This window comes from Euprymna scolopes, chromosome 11 (genome assembly GCF_053919585.1).
Source record: "Euprymna scolopes isolate OS-2025 chromosome 11, ASM5391958v1, whole genome shotgun sequence".
In the NCBI taxonomy this organism is placed as follows: Eukaryota; Metazoa; Mollusca; class Cephalopoda; order Sepiida; family Sepiolidae; genus Euprymna; species Euprymna scolopes.
This window is the reverse complement of record NC_136492.1, coordinates 27,102,150-27,118,819: the sequence shown is the minus strand read 5'-3', so window position 1 is coordinate 27,118,819 and position 16,670 is coordinate 27,102,150. Positions and strand designations below refer to the sequence as shown.

The 16,670-nt window shown below is 35.2% G+C and overlaps 1 protein-coding gene across 15 annotated transcripts in view; it reads right to left on the bottom strand.

Moving 5' to 3' along the window:
* The window catches only part of LOC145287809 (sodium/hydrogen exchanger 2-like), a 323,765-nt gene that overhangs the window by 152,422 nt on the left and 154,673 nt on the right, over positions 1–16,670 (bottom strand). For all 15 annotated transcript variants that reach the window (XM_080135670.1, XM_080135658.1, XM_080135659.1 and 12 more), the window contains exons 2-3: positions 6,702–6,938; positions 3,579–3,624 (exon numbers count right to left, since the gene is read on the bottom strand). In XM_080135670.1, the coding sequence (XP_079991796.1) occupies positions 3,579–3,624; positions 6,702–6,938 (283 nt within the window). The remainder of the gene's footprint in view (positions 1–3,578; positions 3,625–6,701; positions 6,939–16,670) is intronic.

The following is a 16,670-nucleotide window of genomic DNA, read 5'->3' as shown; positions in this document are numbered from 1 at the left end:
TGAAAAGTCTTTATTAAAGTTTGTGCCTATTTCCATTCTATGGAGGCCAGGCACGAACGCAGAACCACAATTTTATTATACCATCCCTATTTAAGTTAAAACATACTTATCAAAGTATTATTATGTACATCTATATCAAAAACACTTGTAAACGTTTTTTTTTTTAATTTTTAAATTTTTTATTTCCATACTTTGTGGACTAGGCACGAACGCAGACCCCACAATTTTTATGAACCACTGTTCTGCCAGATCAAACATACCCATTCTTGTGTCTAGATACATCTTCTATCATTATATGTAATCAGTTTTATAAAATAGTCAACCATATTCGTGATTAGACACACACAGATTCAGCTTTATATATATATATATATATATGAGTGTCATCAGCTAGAATCGAAGCCAAAAGATACGACGCTCAACTCATTCCGTACCCTCTGAGACACGCCCATACGTTTATATATATATTTTTTCACTTGCAATCCAATTTAAAAAATTTTTAAATATGGAATTTATGGAAGACAAGATTCAAGCAAGAGCGGAAGGTCCACAGAGTTTAATAATTATATAGATTAATCTCAAGGTAAACAATAAGTTTCACATGGTTGCAAACCTCGGGATTCAACTTTTTTTACTGTTAAGCGAATTATTATATAATTAATCAGTGATAGAAACTACTTAACATTAGGTTCATTAGAACAAACTGACTACAGACTTTATTATTAATTATAATAACGGTATCTATTTATTTCTTTTATGCCTGCATGGTAGTAAGCTTCCGTTAATCAGTGTTGACCATCATTAGCATTGCAGTTGTCTATTTTGTTGAAGCATTAACACCAGCGGCTGTAGATGGCAATGTGTGGATGACAGTTTCTGTCGCATAGGTTACACTTGCGTTTTGCCACTGGAGCAGTTATATGCTTTCTGTGGGCACACCTTTCTGCTTCTCCCCTAACTTAAGGTGTTTGGTCCGGCCACTTCTATTTATATTGGTTGACCTTCCCAGGACGCATGCATCTATATAATTATAAAACTGTAGATCGTCCGGGCGTTCTTCCTTGCTTGAATCTTTACCTTCGAGGATTGGGCGTTTCCATATATATTATATTTAAATATAACACGAACTAAAGAAACATAAAATTTCTCAAGAGTTTTAGAGAAAAAGATGTAAATCTGTCATCTAAGCTTCAGCCTCTGTCCCATCGACGAAATGTAGCATCCCTCTGCCTGTTCTACAAGTATTTCAATGGTGAATGCTCTGACGAACTGCAAGCACTTGTGCCCCGTCTACATAAATACTCCTGACAAGCAGCAAAACCCCACTCCTTCACAGTTGAGATCCGTAGATGTAAGAGAGCCTTCTACTCCAGTAGTTTCTTCCCCAGAACCCCTGGACTTTGGAATTCCCTTCCGAGTTCCTGCTGCCCCAACTGTACTGACATGCAGAAGTTCAAGTGTAACGTGAACCGACATCTTGCTGCCCAACTCCCCACATAGTACCCCTGTAGCTTATGCCCCTGATAGTAACCCTCTACAGCAAAGTGGCAATGTGCCTTATTTGGGGTCAAATTGCAAAAAAAAAAAAAAAAAAAAATTATGTGTGAAAAACGACTTTCATTGAGAATTGTATTTTTAAGTTTATTCTAGAAAGAAATATCTCGTACGCAAAAGGCAGATTAGGTTTATCTCAACTAATTCGTTGTCTGTGAATGAATAGAGATCAATTAGAGGGCATTTCACTCCTACTGATTATAAAGTTTTCCTTTCAGTTATTATAGCATTGTATAAGGACCATGTTATTTTTATTGGGACATTGCAGGTTGAGCACCATTTCTTTATATGTCACCACCGACCATCGGAAATCATATTATGGCTTTAAAAAACAGATGACAAATGAATATATAAGTGTTGGGACGATTAATCAGAATCAGTTTCGGGTTGAAAAAATCTGAACTTTTTGAGGTGTCAGAATTGGTATCAGAAAAAATTGTGTCTATTTTCTGATGCCCAAAACGATCTGTTTAACTATTTTTTTAATTTGATTTTGTTTAAAACAAAAATCTTTAACAGCTTGTAATAAATTGAATAATAATTTAAAATTCCAGTAAAACTAAAATCTCCCGCTCACAAATGTATTTCATGTTTAACATTTAACATGTTTTTTTTTTTCATGGTAATTGGGACAAAATAACTATTTCATAGTTAAATATTTAGAGATTTATAAATGATCGCAATCAGCATCAAGAAAATATTGGAATCGTCCCCTCATTCATACATATATATATATATATATATATATATATATATATATATATATATATATGTATATATATATATACACTAGCATGGTTACTAGCGGTGTATGTTGAGCACAAAAAAAGAAAAAAGAAAGCGGTCTATTTTTTAACTTTGACCCCTATTATGACCCTTTAACATTTGCTTTGAGCTCAAATCAAGTTATTAAGTTAAATCCATATCAAAGGAACGTATATCTAAAATTTCAAGTGTTTAGACTCACAACTGGCGGAGGAGTTTAGTAGAGTTCTCAAAAGGTCAAATCGTTGAAATTTGAACCCTTAATCGCCAAATTTCTGGCCAAAAACCGATCATATCGATTTTCCCAAATCTCAGTACCCTGTATATCAAATTTCGAGTCTGTAGACTTAAAATCGAAAGAGTTATTGCGTAGGGAAATGTACACCCACACAGATACACATACAGACACTTTCACTTATATAGATATATAGATATAAAATGAATACATTTTAAATACGTTTGAAGCCAAAACAACGCATTGTTACAAAATAAACGGATATTTATTTTGTTTGAAATTTATATTGAAATTTATAAATATATTTTGAAGATACACTTCATCAGTATGTCTGTCTTTTTTTTCATGTTGTTGTTGGAGCATAAAATCAGTAGAAACCCGTTTGTTGTTTAAACGGTGGTCTTTTCAAATGTCGGAACGGTGCGTTGGTCACGCGGAATTCACGTTATGGTTTGTGTTCCTTGATAGATATGTGTGTATGCGTGCATACATATGTATGTGTGTATATGTGCGTGTGCATATAACAGTGGCTTAGAGGCTAAGGAATGAGGGTGGAGCGTTGTATGTTTTGATTTCGATTCTAACTGATGGCATCCAAGTCATATATACAAGGTGTCCAAAAAGTCACTAAAGGGTTTTTCAACTTAAGTAGTCTTTATTTTTGATATCTTTTTTTTTTTTTAATTCTAATAAAATCTGACTAAGACATTGGGAAATGTTATTTAAAAAAATACAAATGTTGCCCATTTTCAGCTTCGCAATACGTAATTTGCATGGATGAAAACATATTTAAAAAGGTATCTTACGACCGGGCAACGCCTGGCGGTCTGCCAGTATATTAATTAAAAAAAATACAAATGTTGCCCAGTTTCAGCTTCGCAATACGTAATTTGCTTGGATTAAAACATTAAAAGGTATCTTACGACCGGGCAACGCCTGACGGTCTGCCAGTATATTAATACCCCCCCACCCCCCAGCTAGTTTAAGATATTAATGAGAAAATAATATTGTAAAAATAACTCACGATGATTCTGGGATGATGGAAGATAAAAAGCCGGCGTGATGATATGCTGAAAGAAAGAAATAGTTTCATGTAAATTTTTTCGCGTTTTTGAACATTCTATGAAAAAAATTATGTGTGAATATTTGCTTCATTTGTCATCAGTGCAGCTAGTCAAATACAACGTTTTTACGTGTACAGAAAAGAAGACTAAGACTTTCATTCGGAGTTTTATTTTTAAGTTTCTTCTAGAAAGAAATATCCCGTACACAAAAGGCAGATTAGTTTTATCTCAACTAATTCGTTGTCTGTGAATGAATAGAGATCAATTAGAGGCCATTTCACTCCTACTGATTATAAAAGTTTTCCTTTCAGTTATTATAGCATTATTAGTGATCTGGGTCCCACTGGGTGTCGTTTTGAAAAAGTGCATTTCAGAGAAAAAACATTGTGTGCTTACGGGTCATGCCGAAATTAATATAAATTCTAAAAATTACGAAACAATGGTCGAGTAAAAAAAAAAAAAAAAAAAAAAAAAAAAGGAAAAACAGAATTTTTCAAAGTTACAATTTCAGTGTAAACTACCCCGTTATATGCTTGAAATCAGGGGGAGATAACTGCTTTCAAGTCGGCCATCTTGCTTATTCTCGATAATACACGCTTTTTTTTTTTTTCGAAAATTAGCTCTAGCACGTATTTTACTGGATGATGTTTCGTAAATTTTGGAATTTATACAAATTTTGACATGGAACATGAGTACGTAATAATGTTTTTCCCTGAAATGCCTTTGTTCAAAAATACATGATTAGATTAGACAACACACTATTATAAAGTTGCACAACAATCAGTCGCACGACAATTCTATTGCCAGACGGATCTCAACTTTTTGTTTCTCTGTCCCCTCGATAGATATTCGTGACGTCATGTGTCTTGCCGACTGACGTCTCTTAGTTTTTCACTCTTTTTAACCTATTGATTTATGCTTAACTCTCAGGTAGTCTCTTCCTGTTATTTTTCGTTAAAACTAGTTGAGTTTCCAAATTTTGGGTCAGTTCTACCCTTAAAAAAATCTTTTTTTATTCAATCTTCACCCCAAACAAGGCAAGTGCCACTTTGAAGTAGGGGGCTACTATCGGGAACATAATTTGCGGGGGTATTATCAAGGGAGACGTGTAGAAAGAAGTTTATTCACATTACACTTGAACTTCTGCATATCAGTACAGTTGGGAAAGCAGTATCCCGGAAGGGTGTTCCAACGACTTGTAGTTCCGGGAAGAAACTATTGGAGTAAAAGGCTTTCTTACACCTGTACTCCATTCAATTTTATGTAATCGCTATTTGAAACAGAACCATCGATTATGTAACATTTAAAGAGAACACTGTGTGATAAGCTTAAAGTTTCAACAATAAATGAATCTATACTGAAATGAGACCTCTTACCTCTCAGGGTATGAATACAAGTGTGTGTGTGTGTGTGCGTGCAAATTGAGGTAAATGTGTTCCAGGTTATGAAATGTGGGTGTGTACAGTGCACATATGCTGGCTAATCTTCAAGGCCGGAGTGAAAGAGTCAACTTCCTTTCTCTTTTTATTATAGATTTTAGCACCATCGCCAAATAGAAGATAATTCGGATTTTAGACGCCCTCTGGCGAATGAATGTGTAAATGTATAGAACAGGGTAGATAATGCTGCGCTTTAAACAAAAATAACGAACTGAGAAGAAACTTAATATTTCGGGACTTATCTGACCGAAACCATTCACATTTAGTTTACGTGTAATTTAAGGATGTTATTCAGTAAGTAGTATTATTCATTTCTAAAAAGTGCTGGTTCAGGGGCGTAACCAGAAAGGACAAAAGGTGGGGGGGGGGGTTCCAAACTTTCGTAGCAAAAACTTTACAAAATATTTTGTCCATTTCGTTTCGTTTTAGTAAAATTTCGTTTCGTTTGTTTTTTTATTATAATTAAAACAGCCTAAAAATTGCAATTAATGCTCATTGAATGTTCTTATAACGTGAAATTTAAATATTTTGATTTATGAACATTTTTTTATATATAATTACTTGATTAAGAAATTCAATTTGTAAGTTGCCCTAATTATAACTTTTCATGTTTCATTTTTTGTTGTTGTTAAGCCTTAGTATCTTTTGACACATTTTCGTTGTAATTAAATACTTCTAGAGGTACGAAGAAAAAGGAACAAAGACTGAACGAAAGAACGAAATGAAACAATACGAAAAGTTTCGTTTAGTTTCGTACAAAAAATTAAAATTGGAAAATATTTGATATGAAACGAATCCAACCATGCAAAATTCCCCTATAGGTAAATAAACTTTGAAGCGTTATTGTGAAATATTAGCAGGCAAATTATTTACAAATCTTCATACCCTGAGAGGTTAGAGGTCTTATTTCAGTATAGATTCATTTAATGTTGAAACTTTAAGCTTACCACTTAGTGTTATCTTTGAATGTCACATAATGGATGGCTCCGTTTCAAATAGCAATTAAATCATAAAATTGAATGAAGTACAGGTAGAACTGACCCAAAGTTTGGAAACTCAACTAGTTTTAATGAAAAAGAACAGGAAGAGACCATCTGAGGGTTAGGCATAAGTTAAATGGTTTAAAAAAGAGTGAAAATCGAAGATACGTCAGTCGGCAAGACACATGACGTCACGGATATCTATCGAGGGGACAGAGAAACAAAGAATTGAGATCAATCTGGCTATAGAATGATCGTGGGACTGATTGTGGTGCAACTTTACAATCGTGTATTTTTGAACAAAGGCATTTCAGGGAAAAATTATTACGTACTTACGTATCCTGTCGAAATCAGTATAAATTTCAAAATTGCCTGTATGGCTGCCCTACTGGCACTTCAAATTAGAGAAATTTTGGTCGAATTCTTCGGGAAGTGGGAAGGGGTCCAAAAAGCATGGAAAGCACGGATTACTATACCGTTACGCAAGTCACAAATGTTGGGAAACATGATGCTATTATAATTTTAAGGGAGTCACGATCGCAGTATAGTCAATAGTTTAGTTAATCATTTAATTTTAACAGGGAATTATTAAGTAGTACCAAATAAAACAACCAGGTTAACACAAATCAGTTAGTACAACTAAATGGATCTCGAAACTACTTACCTAGTTTGCTCAGCATGGCGAACATAACAAAACAGGTGATGATGAAAGGACTTGCTACTTCTTCAAAATTCACACTTGCGATTGACACAGTGGCTTCCGTATGATTGCCAGAGGGTATGCCAGACTCCATGGAGGAAGTAACAAAATCGATTTGTAGAAGCAAATATCCGAATCCCAACAGATATCGACATGGCAGGCAGGTATGCCCACCACTAACACGCCGAAACAGTTTCATTCCTAAATAAAATAAAATAAAAATAATAAAAAGAGTGAGACCGAATAGCCTAGTAATCAAGAAGGAAGGAAAGACCAAAGAGTGAGCACTGACCAGACCTCCACTGTATACATACGAAGAAAACTGAGACCTTGTGGAGGCTTATTGCCACTCAAATTCCAGTGGAGACCAACGGCCACTGCCAACGAGAAATCAATGGTAAGCAGCTGTTGCGATAATGTATATTTATTTGCAAATGTTATCGAAAGAGGTGGAGAGTACTGGAAAATCTGGGGAGACTTGCTGTCACTCAGCTTCCAGGGAACACCACAGGCCGCATTAAATGAGATCTTTAATGACCTGCGTGAAAGCTCCTTGTGAGCCAATAATTTGTTGAGACAGAAAAAATCGATTAGGAACAATATATTTCAGCTACAACCATGACCGTTCCTATTACAAACGTCGTCAAAAAAAAAAAAAAAAAAATATAACAAATGTCACAAAAGGCAAGATAAGTTACTCTTCTACCTACGTGGATTAGTTTATTTAATGTTTTTATTAATATAAAATGTTTATTTGGCTCGAAAAACAAGTAATATCAACCAGTACACGGGCACAAAAAAAAAATGACCGCGTAATATATATATATTGCAGCCATTTTTCCTTGTTCTCGTATACCGGTTGATATTACTTGTTTTTAAAGCCGAAGAAACATTTTACACTATTAAGAAGATTAACTTAGGTTGTCTTTGATAACATTTATTTGTTATGTATTTGATTTTTTGATCACTGCTCCGAATCTCTGGATAGGAAAACAAACCTGTTAGTCTTTACAGAAGCGCGTTTTATTCAAAGTCAAACAGATATCTGACGAAGAGATCTTTCTCGAAATATTATAGAATACGGATATTCCATCAGACCATCTGACACAGGTAATCTCAATGCAAATATAAATAAAACGTGTGTATGAAATATACAAATATATACTCATGTATTTGCAGTTGTATTAATTAAACTATTCTCCATCTGCTTCAGTTTTTTGACTTTCCGTTACATTTCTGTATTGTAAAGCCTTCTACAAATTACATTTAATTAAACCCGTTATTTGTTATATATCTTGTAGTATCACTCCTAGTTTTAGATAACATATTTTGATGAAATGATTCCTTTGGAAAGTTCCAAGAACAACATTATCAATATGGACGCAGTTAAATTAGCGAAATACAGGGTGGTCACGAAAAAAGCGGGGAAATTTGAAGGTCAGCTTAGATCATGAATAAAAATGCGTGATTGCTATTTTTTGATTTGTGCCGTGTGAGTGTTTTAAAAATAAATCGTTGTTTGACACTGCAGTGAAGTGCACGGACGACATTTTGAGTATCTATGAGTATAATATAATATTTGTCTTTGAAAAACTTTGTCAAAATTATTCTTTGTAAAAATAAATCGTCGTTTGACAAATTTCCGGCTTTTCTAGCGACCACCCTGTAATTTGTTTTATTCCATGGTATATCAACCCTTTTCGAGTTATTTAATGCTAAATTCAGTTATTTTGGAAAGAGTATTCATATTTCAAGTTCTTTATATTTTTAAATATTTACTTGTAGAGTTTGGTTTGGTTGTTTTACGGCATATCAACCTGTTTCAGGTTATTTAATGCCGAATCCAGTTATTTTGGAAATAGTATTCATGTTGTATTCAGCTATTTTGTAGAACGTTTTTATTCTTCAAGTTCTTTGTATCTTCAATCGTTAGTTTGTAGTGTTTGGTTTGGTTTGGTTGTTTTATAGTGGATTTTATTGTTTTATTCCCTGCCCTGCAGAACATAAATGAGTTCTGCAATGGAAGAGGGAAAAGGAGTACACTATAAATGTTAGGTACATTTTAAGTTAGGAAACCAGTCAGGATTGGTTGTTTTTGTTTCACGGCATATCAACCCTTTTCGGGCTATTTAATGCCGAATCCAAAGATTTTGAAGAAAATTTTTTTAATAGAATATATTTGTTTTCAAGTCAGTTTCTATTTAACCCATAGTTGGGACCCTAACACGTACTACCACTCCGGGTCAGAGTGGAGCTGGGAGCAATGGTAATTAAAGGGTGGCTCCACACTCCCCAAAGCCCGCAAGCTCGGGCCTCACCACTGGATATAGTTTAAGGTCATATCCAGGACCACCAGTCAGGAAGTGGGGGGGGGGGAGATAGAAAGAGAAAGGATAAATGGGAAGAAAGAAAAAAGGGGGAGAAGGTGGGTTGTTATTTTTGGCTTTGCAGAGCATAATTAAGTTTTGCAAAAGGAAGTAGAAAAACAAAAAAAAAAAAAAACATCAATGTTAGTCTCAGGAAGCCAATATCTTCAGACAGCCTGATCTGAATCATCGAAATAAAAAGATGGATAAAAACATCAATGTTAGGAATGAGTCACCAGTTAGCAAGTACAAATTATACAATTAAAATTTGATCATGAAAAGAGAAAACATGAACAAACGAACTAAATATATTTATTTCAACAATTTTACAGAGAGGTAAAAATTACTTTTAAAAAAAAACGCAAAGTTTGTTCAGAATTTTAATATTCTTGAATAAGGAAGAGTATTAGAAAGTTCACCCAAAAGTTCTGTTTGTAGAAGTTTATCTGAGTTGAAAGAGATGGGGAGGATGTAGAAAACATGAAAGGGAAAAGTGACATTGAGGGAAGTCTTAATGTAAAGATGTTACACATATTTTAATCTCTATTTTTTTTTTTTAAATATGCTGCCGGATAACACCAGTTATCCTTGATAGTCTTCAATAAAATAAAATACAATAAACGCATCCACACAATAACACCATTTAATGAAGTTGAGCAAGTTTTTGGTGCTGATAGTGACATCGAAATGCCAGTTCCATTTACAGAATGGAAGAACAGTTTTTTAACACATAATTTGCATATTGTTGTCCTATTTAGGGGTCACAATATTACAGTGAAAGAATCCTGGTGTTTACAAGGAGCAGTTAAACTGCGTGTGTGCTCTTTCCTCGATGGCAGGAATGTCTGGCTTACAAAGTGCCAGACGAATCCATACTATCATGGATATAGGGATGTTAACTACTCCAGATCCCCCCCCCGAAGATTTATTTTGGCGAAATATAGTTTTTCTTTCTCGGGTTGACCTCCAAGGTGTCCATCAATTTTCTTTTTCTGCCGGAACAACGTATATCGATACTAGTTTGAGTGGGTTCCAGGTCAAATGCGCCACACAGTAGGTCCAACGTATCTTCTGGTGGAGTTTCACTTTTAACAAACGGTCCAAACAAAGGCTTTTGGATAAAGAAAAAAAATTCTGGTACAATAAAAATGCCTCGTTTCAAATTTGAAACCACTAGCATTTCAGCCCGGCATTGCCCGGGTGTTTGGAGGTGTATGTTGAGCAAAAAATAAAAAATTAAAAAGCGGTCAATTTTTTAAACTTTGACCCCTATTATGACCCCTTAAAATTTATTGTTTTGGGCTCAAATCAAGTTAAGCTCGATCCATGTCCAAGAGACCTATATCTAAAATTTCAAGTGTTTACACCCAAAATTGTCGGAGGAGTTTGGTAGAGTTCTCAAGGGTCAAATCGTTAAACTTTGACCCCTTAACAGACAAATTTCTGGCCGTATACCAATCTCAAAAATTTTACCAAATCTCAGTACCCTGTATATCAAATTTCGAGTCTGTAGACTGAAAATTGACAGAGTTATTGCGTAGGGAAATGTACATATGTTACAGAATGGATTGAGAGAGAGAGAGAGAGAGAGAGAGAGAGAGAGAGAGAGAGAGGTGAGTAAACGTGGAGTGTAGACACGTTTACCAGAACCGAGGGTCAGCTGACCAGATTACGTATGAGTGACGTGGTCAGGTTGGCTAGATCTGAGAGACTGGATTTGGACTTTGAAGAAGACGGACGGCTTAATAGCTGTTCCCTCCCCTTCACTGGGGGTGGGGGACGCTGACGTGTTCAAAGCAAGCAAGATTCACTTCCATATTCTGTGTCGACATCTGGAAGGAAAATAAAAAAAACTATAAAACCAATTCATCGTCTTGGAGTGATAAATCTTCGTCTAACAGGTACCAGTCTCCCTCCAAGAGAAGATGAATTCTAGATGGATCACATCGACGACACATGAAGTAAGGTATGTCGAAGAAAATGCATGTAACACACACACAACCGCATATGAACAATTAGAGATGAACACACCCAACCGCATATGAAACTAGACGATCATACGCACACGGAATTATTTTATGACACGCATAATCTCCTTTCATTCTAATAATAATCATTCCATGACAACAAATACAATTATGGTCCTCCCCTTTTATGTTATACACCAAACGTCAATTTAGTGCCCCTCTATGATAACCCTAGTGATAACTTCAATGATAACTCTATGTAACACATAGACACACAGACACGTTCACTTTTATAGATATATAGATCACATGATTTGCACAAACCAAAAGTTAGAAATAAATTAGGTCAATTCTTTAGCAATAGACAGCGTTGCTGATTTTTTTTCTACTCACGGCTTTTTTGGAAAATAAACTTTCCCGCGGTGAGGTCGTTTTTTTGTTTGTTGAAAACGCTTTGTGGAGCCAATATTTACTTATTCAAAGAAGGGAGAAAAATACGAGTTTGTTGAATAGAAGTTTGTTGTTTATCCAAAGAAGATTCCTATGCGTCCTTTTTCGATTCCGTACGTCGCCAATGTTGTGGTCCAGTTCAGGGGCCACAATATTAAGATGAAAAAGTCCCGGCGTTCACTACGAGCGGTTAAACTGCGTGTGTTCTTTTCCCTCAACGGCAGAAATGTCTGACGTGCCATACGAATCTATACTATCACGGATATAGGGGTGTTAACTATGCCAGAAAACATTAATTTGCATAAGGATATATCATTAATTAACCTTTTGTTGTTTTCATAACCAAAGATTTTTATTTTATTTTTAAAACAAGTATCCTGTACCTCTATAAGGCCATCATTCGCCCAGGTATGGAGTATTGTTATCATATTCGGGCTGGTGCATCTGCTACAAGTCTCTCACTCCTAGACAAAGTTCAAAAGAGAGTCGCCAATCTGATAGGTCCTGAACTGTCATCTAAGCTTCAGCCTCCGTCCTATCGACGAAATGTTGCATCCCTCTGTCTGTTCTACAAGTATTTTAATGGTGAATGCTCTGACGAACTACAAGCACTTGTGCCCCACGACGTAAACACCCACGACAAACCCGACAGGCAGCTAAATCCCACCCCCCACACAGTAGAGATCCCTAGATGTAAAAGATCTTTCTACTCCAGTAGTTTCTTCCTCAGAACCGCTAGACTTTGGAATTCCATTCCAGGTCCCTGCTTCCCCAACTGTACTTACATGCAGAGGTTCAAGTGTAACGTGAATCGACATCTTGCTGCCCAATTTCTTATATAGTACTCCAGTAGCTGTTGCCCCTGATAGTAGCCTCTTACACCAAAGTGTGCCTTGTTTGGGGTGAAAATGTAATAACCCCCCCCCAAAAAAAAACAACCCCACAGTTCTATTTATGAATATTTTCTACATTATGAATAATATTGTGGATAAATGCTTAGCAATATTTGAGGTGAAAAGCATATTTTTGGGTCAGCCAATTTATATCTGTGGTTTGTGATTTTGCGGCTTATAACTTTTCCAGTGCAATTAAAGCTGAGTTGAAAATTTGTTACCTCAATCCATTTGTTTTTATCTCCGATAAGGAGGTTATAATTTTGATTTCTTTTTTTAATAATATCGCATCAGTTCTGTCGAAAGAGACAATGGATATCCTCCGTAAGGATAGCTGTGCGTGTAATTCTGAAGCAAGGGTTACGCAATTCTTAACCACACCTATCCTGAATCAATACTGCATGATTCCGGTGGCAAGGAAGGATCAGGATGGCCGGAAACAATGCCGAGATGAGAAGAGAGCTCATACAGCATCTGGTATTTCCAAATGGTCACCCATTTAGTGCCGACCAGACTCAACGCCGTTTAACTTCGCTAATCTAGATATAACTGCTGAGGCAATGTGATTATGACGGACTTTCGGTTTAGTTGGTTGCTTTGTCATTTTTGTCTATGCACAATTAAGCGTCCACATCGCTTGACCAATTATCACCAATCTTGATTAAAATATCGAATATAGTCTGACTTAAAACTTATTTAATTTCCGTTCTGTTTCTCGTAGAGACTCACTAACTGGTCCATATTGTAGCCAATGAAGGCTCGTATCCTATGATATCGCATTTTTACTTTGATCATAACAGATTCGGACATTGTCCTAATCTTGACTGAATTTAAACTTCCTATTTTTCAAAATTTGCTGTATGATTTCAATGCTCTTTGGTCTGTGATTGTTTACAATATCACGTCACCTGACGATCTTAAAAAAATAGTCTTTCTCTTCTCATAGATAAAAATAATTTTACAGGCCAATATTTACGTTACACCGGTGTTACCTTGGCTGGTGTAACGTAAAATATTCCCCTGTAAAAAATCCTTTTTCATAAGAGAAGAAAGACTATTTTTGAGATCGGATTTTTTCCGACTTTCGGTACTTATCGGATGAATTTCTATACAAAACCTATCTAAGAACACTGCCAGAAATATAAATTACCTGTGTGTAAAATTTGCAAAAGATAGGTTCCGAAACGGTTAAGCATATGAGGAAGGGACACACTCACTCACTCACACACACACACACACACACACACACACACACACACACACACACACGCACACACGCACACACTTTTAAATAATAATGGAGATATTTGTCATCGTCTTCTTTTCGTTAACACCGATACATTTTTGTCCAGTTTCTCTGTACGTAGTGTTACCGGATGTTTGGTTTTACGTGTAGAATTGAGTGCGCGTTTGAAGTCGATTTCTTGTTTCGTTTTATGTTTTTATTAAAAGAATTTCTCATAAAGATTTTATTATTTCTATGTTGAGTCTCTTTACTATCTTAGATTTAATCTGTTGCTGAAAAACTTCTATATTTTAACCATATCACTGAGAACATTCGAGTTATTGTATTTCAAAGTGTGAATCAATGAAGCTTTCAAACACACAAATAACTTTAATTAGCAACGTAAAGAGGTTAAATAACACACATATAATATATAAACGGCTATATGTCTGTGTCTGTCTGTCTGTTAATCTATCTTTCTGTCTGTGTCTGTCTCCATATTTTTAAACTATCTCCCCCGATTGATTGAGATTGACGGACTGATTTCCTCATCTTGGTTGTTATAGTTACGTCATCAGGTGTTTTGTAACGAACTGGGGAATCGTTTGTTAGGAGTCTCGTTACAAAACACCTGATGAAGGCCGGAGGGCAAAACGGCCGAAACGTTGTGACTATAACAACCAAGATGAGGAAGTCAGTCCGACAATCTCAATCAATGAAAACACCTCATCTCAAAAATACAGACAATTACTATCTCCTCCGAAATGAAAAGTCTCAGGGCGGCACTTGGGGCCTCAAAGATTGAATCTTTTACGAACTGATCTACTCCCTGGCCTTTGGGCCGAGATCAAAGTGTAGTATCTGTCCTTCAGATGCTGCACTTCAATTTATTCTTCTTTGTCAGTGGAGAAGTCCTCACGACTGAGACAACTTTTAATTTTTGTTCCTTTTCTTCACGTTAAAAAACGACCCTGGTGTCTAACTCTGTCCTGTGGGGAGGCATTGTAAATTAGGAACTGTTCTTTTATGAGTCTTTAGCGGTTTAAAATTGTTTTTTAAGGAGTCAAATGGGTCAAAATTGAAAAAAAAAAAAATCGTTAAACATTTTGTACATTCATCTTAGTTTATTTTTACTTTTTAATCAGTCCATATGTGTGTCACGTTTGTACAGTGGTAACGCCACCAGCTTTGAATGCTACAGTTTCGGTTTCGATTCTAGCCGATGACATCTAAATACATTTTTTTTTAATTTTGAAATCATGACTATAATAATATATACAAAATCAGGACGAATTCAAATATCATATTTAAGCATATTTTACGCCCGAGCAAAGCCGGGCTACCTCTCCCCCTAGTATGCAATAGAATGATTACTAAACACCATCCTCGACAGTCTTTAGCCTCTCTGTACAAGAGTTTGTCAGAACAACTTAACATAAGGATACTTCAACCTACAAATAAACTCTGGCCACTTTTGTTTTTACTTGGGAGCCACTACTTATCAAGGCTCGAAGGCTACTTAAGGATAAGTGTTAATAAATGTAAGGTGATAGTGTAATAATCGGACAGCACAACAAGAACTTGTTTACATTGGACTTGAAGGTTACCATGTTATATTCATTCGGGAAGCAAACCACAGGCAGACAGTTCTATGAAATAAACTTGGTTCATGGAATCTGTGTCTTGATTTAGGCACATATAGAGAATTGGAGGAAATCATATGATGGCTGTAGCTAGTCGAGTGATTTTTGTGAAAGTTTGCCAAGGAGAGGTATAGATTGTAATTCAATCGAAGGGAATAGAAATCCTTAAAAGCCATAGACATAATGATTTCTATTCTTTTCACCATTTTTTATCCTAAAAACGAAAAAAAGTCTCCAAATGTGTCTTATCTGAGGAAAATAATTCTGTCTTCAAATTGTTCGATGAATTTTACCCCATTCAACGAAACACGTGTAAGACGAATTATACTACTAATAAAATAAAATGAGTGTTATGTAAACGCAGCTTTGATTTGGTATGTTTAGTTCTGAGAGATATGCTCTGAAAGTGTAAATTCATTTTTATTGAGCTTAATTGTGGCAATTTGGAAAAATTTTATTGAAAAAATACATTTAAAGTATATATATATATATATATATATATATATATATATATATATATATATATATATATATATATATATATACTAGCATGGGTGTCCGGCGTTGCCTGGATATTTGGAGATGTATGTTGAGCAAAAAAAAAAAAAAAGCGGTCAATTTTTTTAACTTTGACTCCTATTATGACCCCTTAACATTTATTGTTTTGGGTCCAAATCAATATATTAAGTTAGATCCATGTCCAATGAACCTGTACCTAAAATTTCAAGTGTTTAGACCGATAATTGTTGGGGGAGTTTGGTAGAGTTCTCAAAGGTCACATCGTTGAACTTTGACCCCTTAATCAACAAATTTCTGGCCGAAAACCGATATACATCAGATTTTCCCAAATCTCAATACCCTGTATATCAAATTTCGAGTCTGTAGACTGAAAATTGACAGAGTTATTGCGTAGGGAAATGTACACACACACAGACAGACAGACACTTTCACCTTTATAGATATATAGATATATTATAAATCTACATTACCCTAATATAATCGTATAATCGAAAACCCACTGTATTTATGTAACAGTTAAAAAAAACAGTAAAAAAAAAAAAATGAAATAAAAGGATAAATAAAATAGTAGTGCTAGAAGAGGGGAGAGACAACCCACGCTATATTAATTCAAGAGTAAGTGTCGGCAAGGGGAGATAACTCATGCTTTACTTATTTTAATTTTTTTCTTTTCTTGTCTTTATAAGATATCTGCACTGCTTAATGCATTGTTTTTAATTAGAAAAAATGGCAAATCTATTAAATAACATTAAACGATTAGATACGAACACATCAATTATGGGTTTAGGTTTAATCCTGCCATTTTCATTGCAACATTTAGGAGACATTCAGTTCTGCTTTCATTCGTGACATTTTCAAAAATAAATGTTA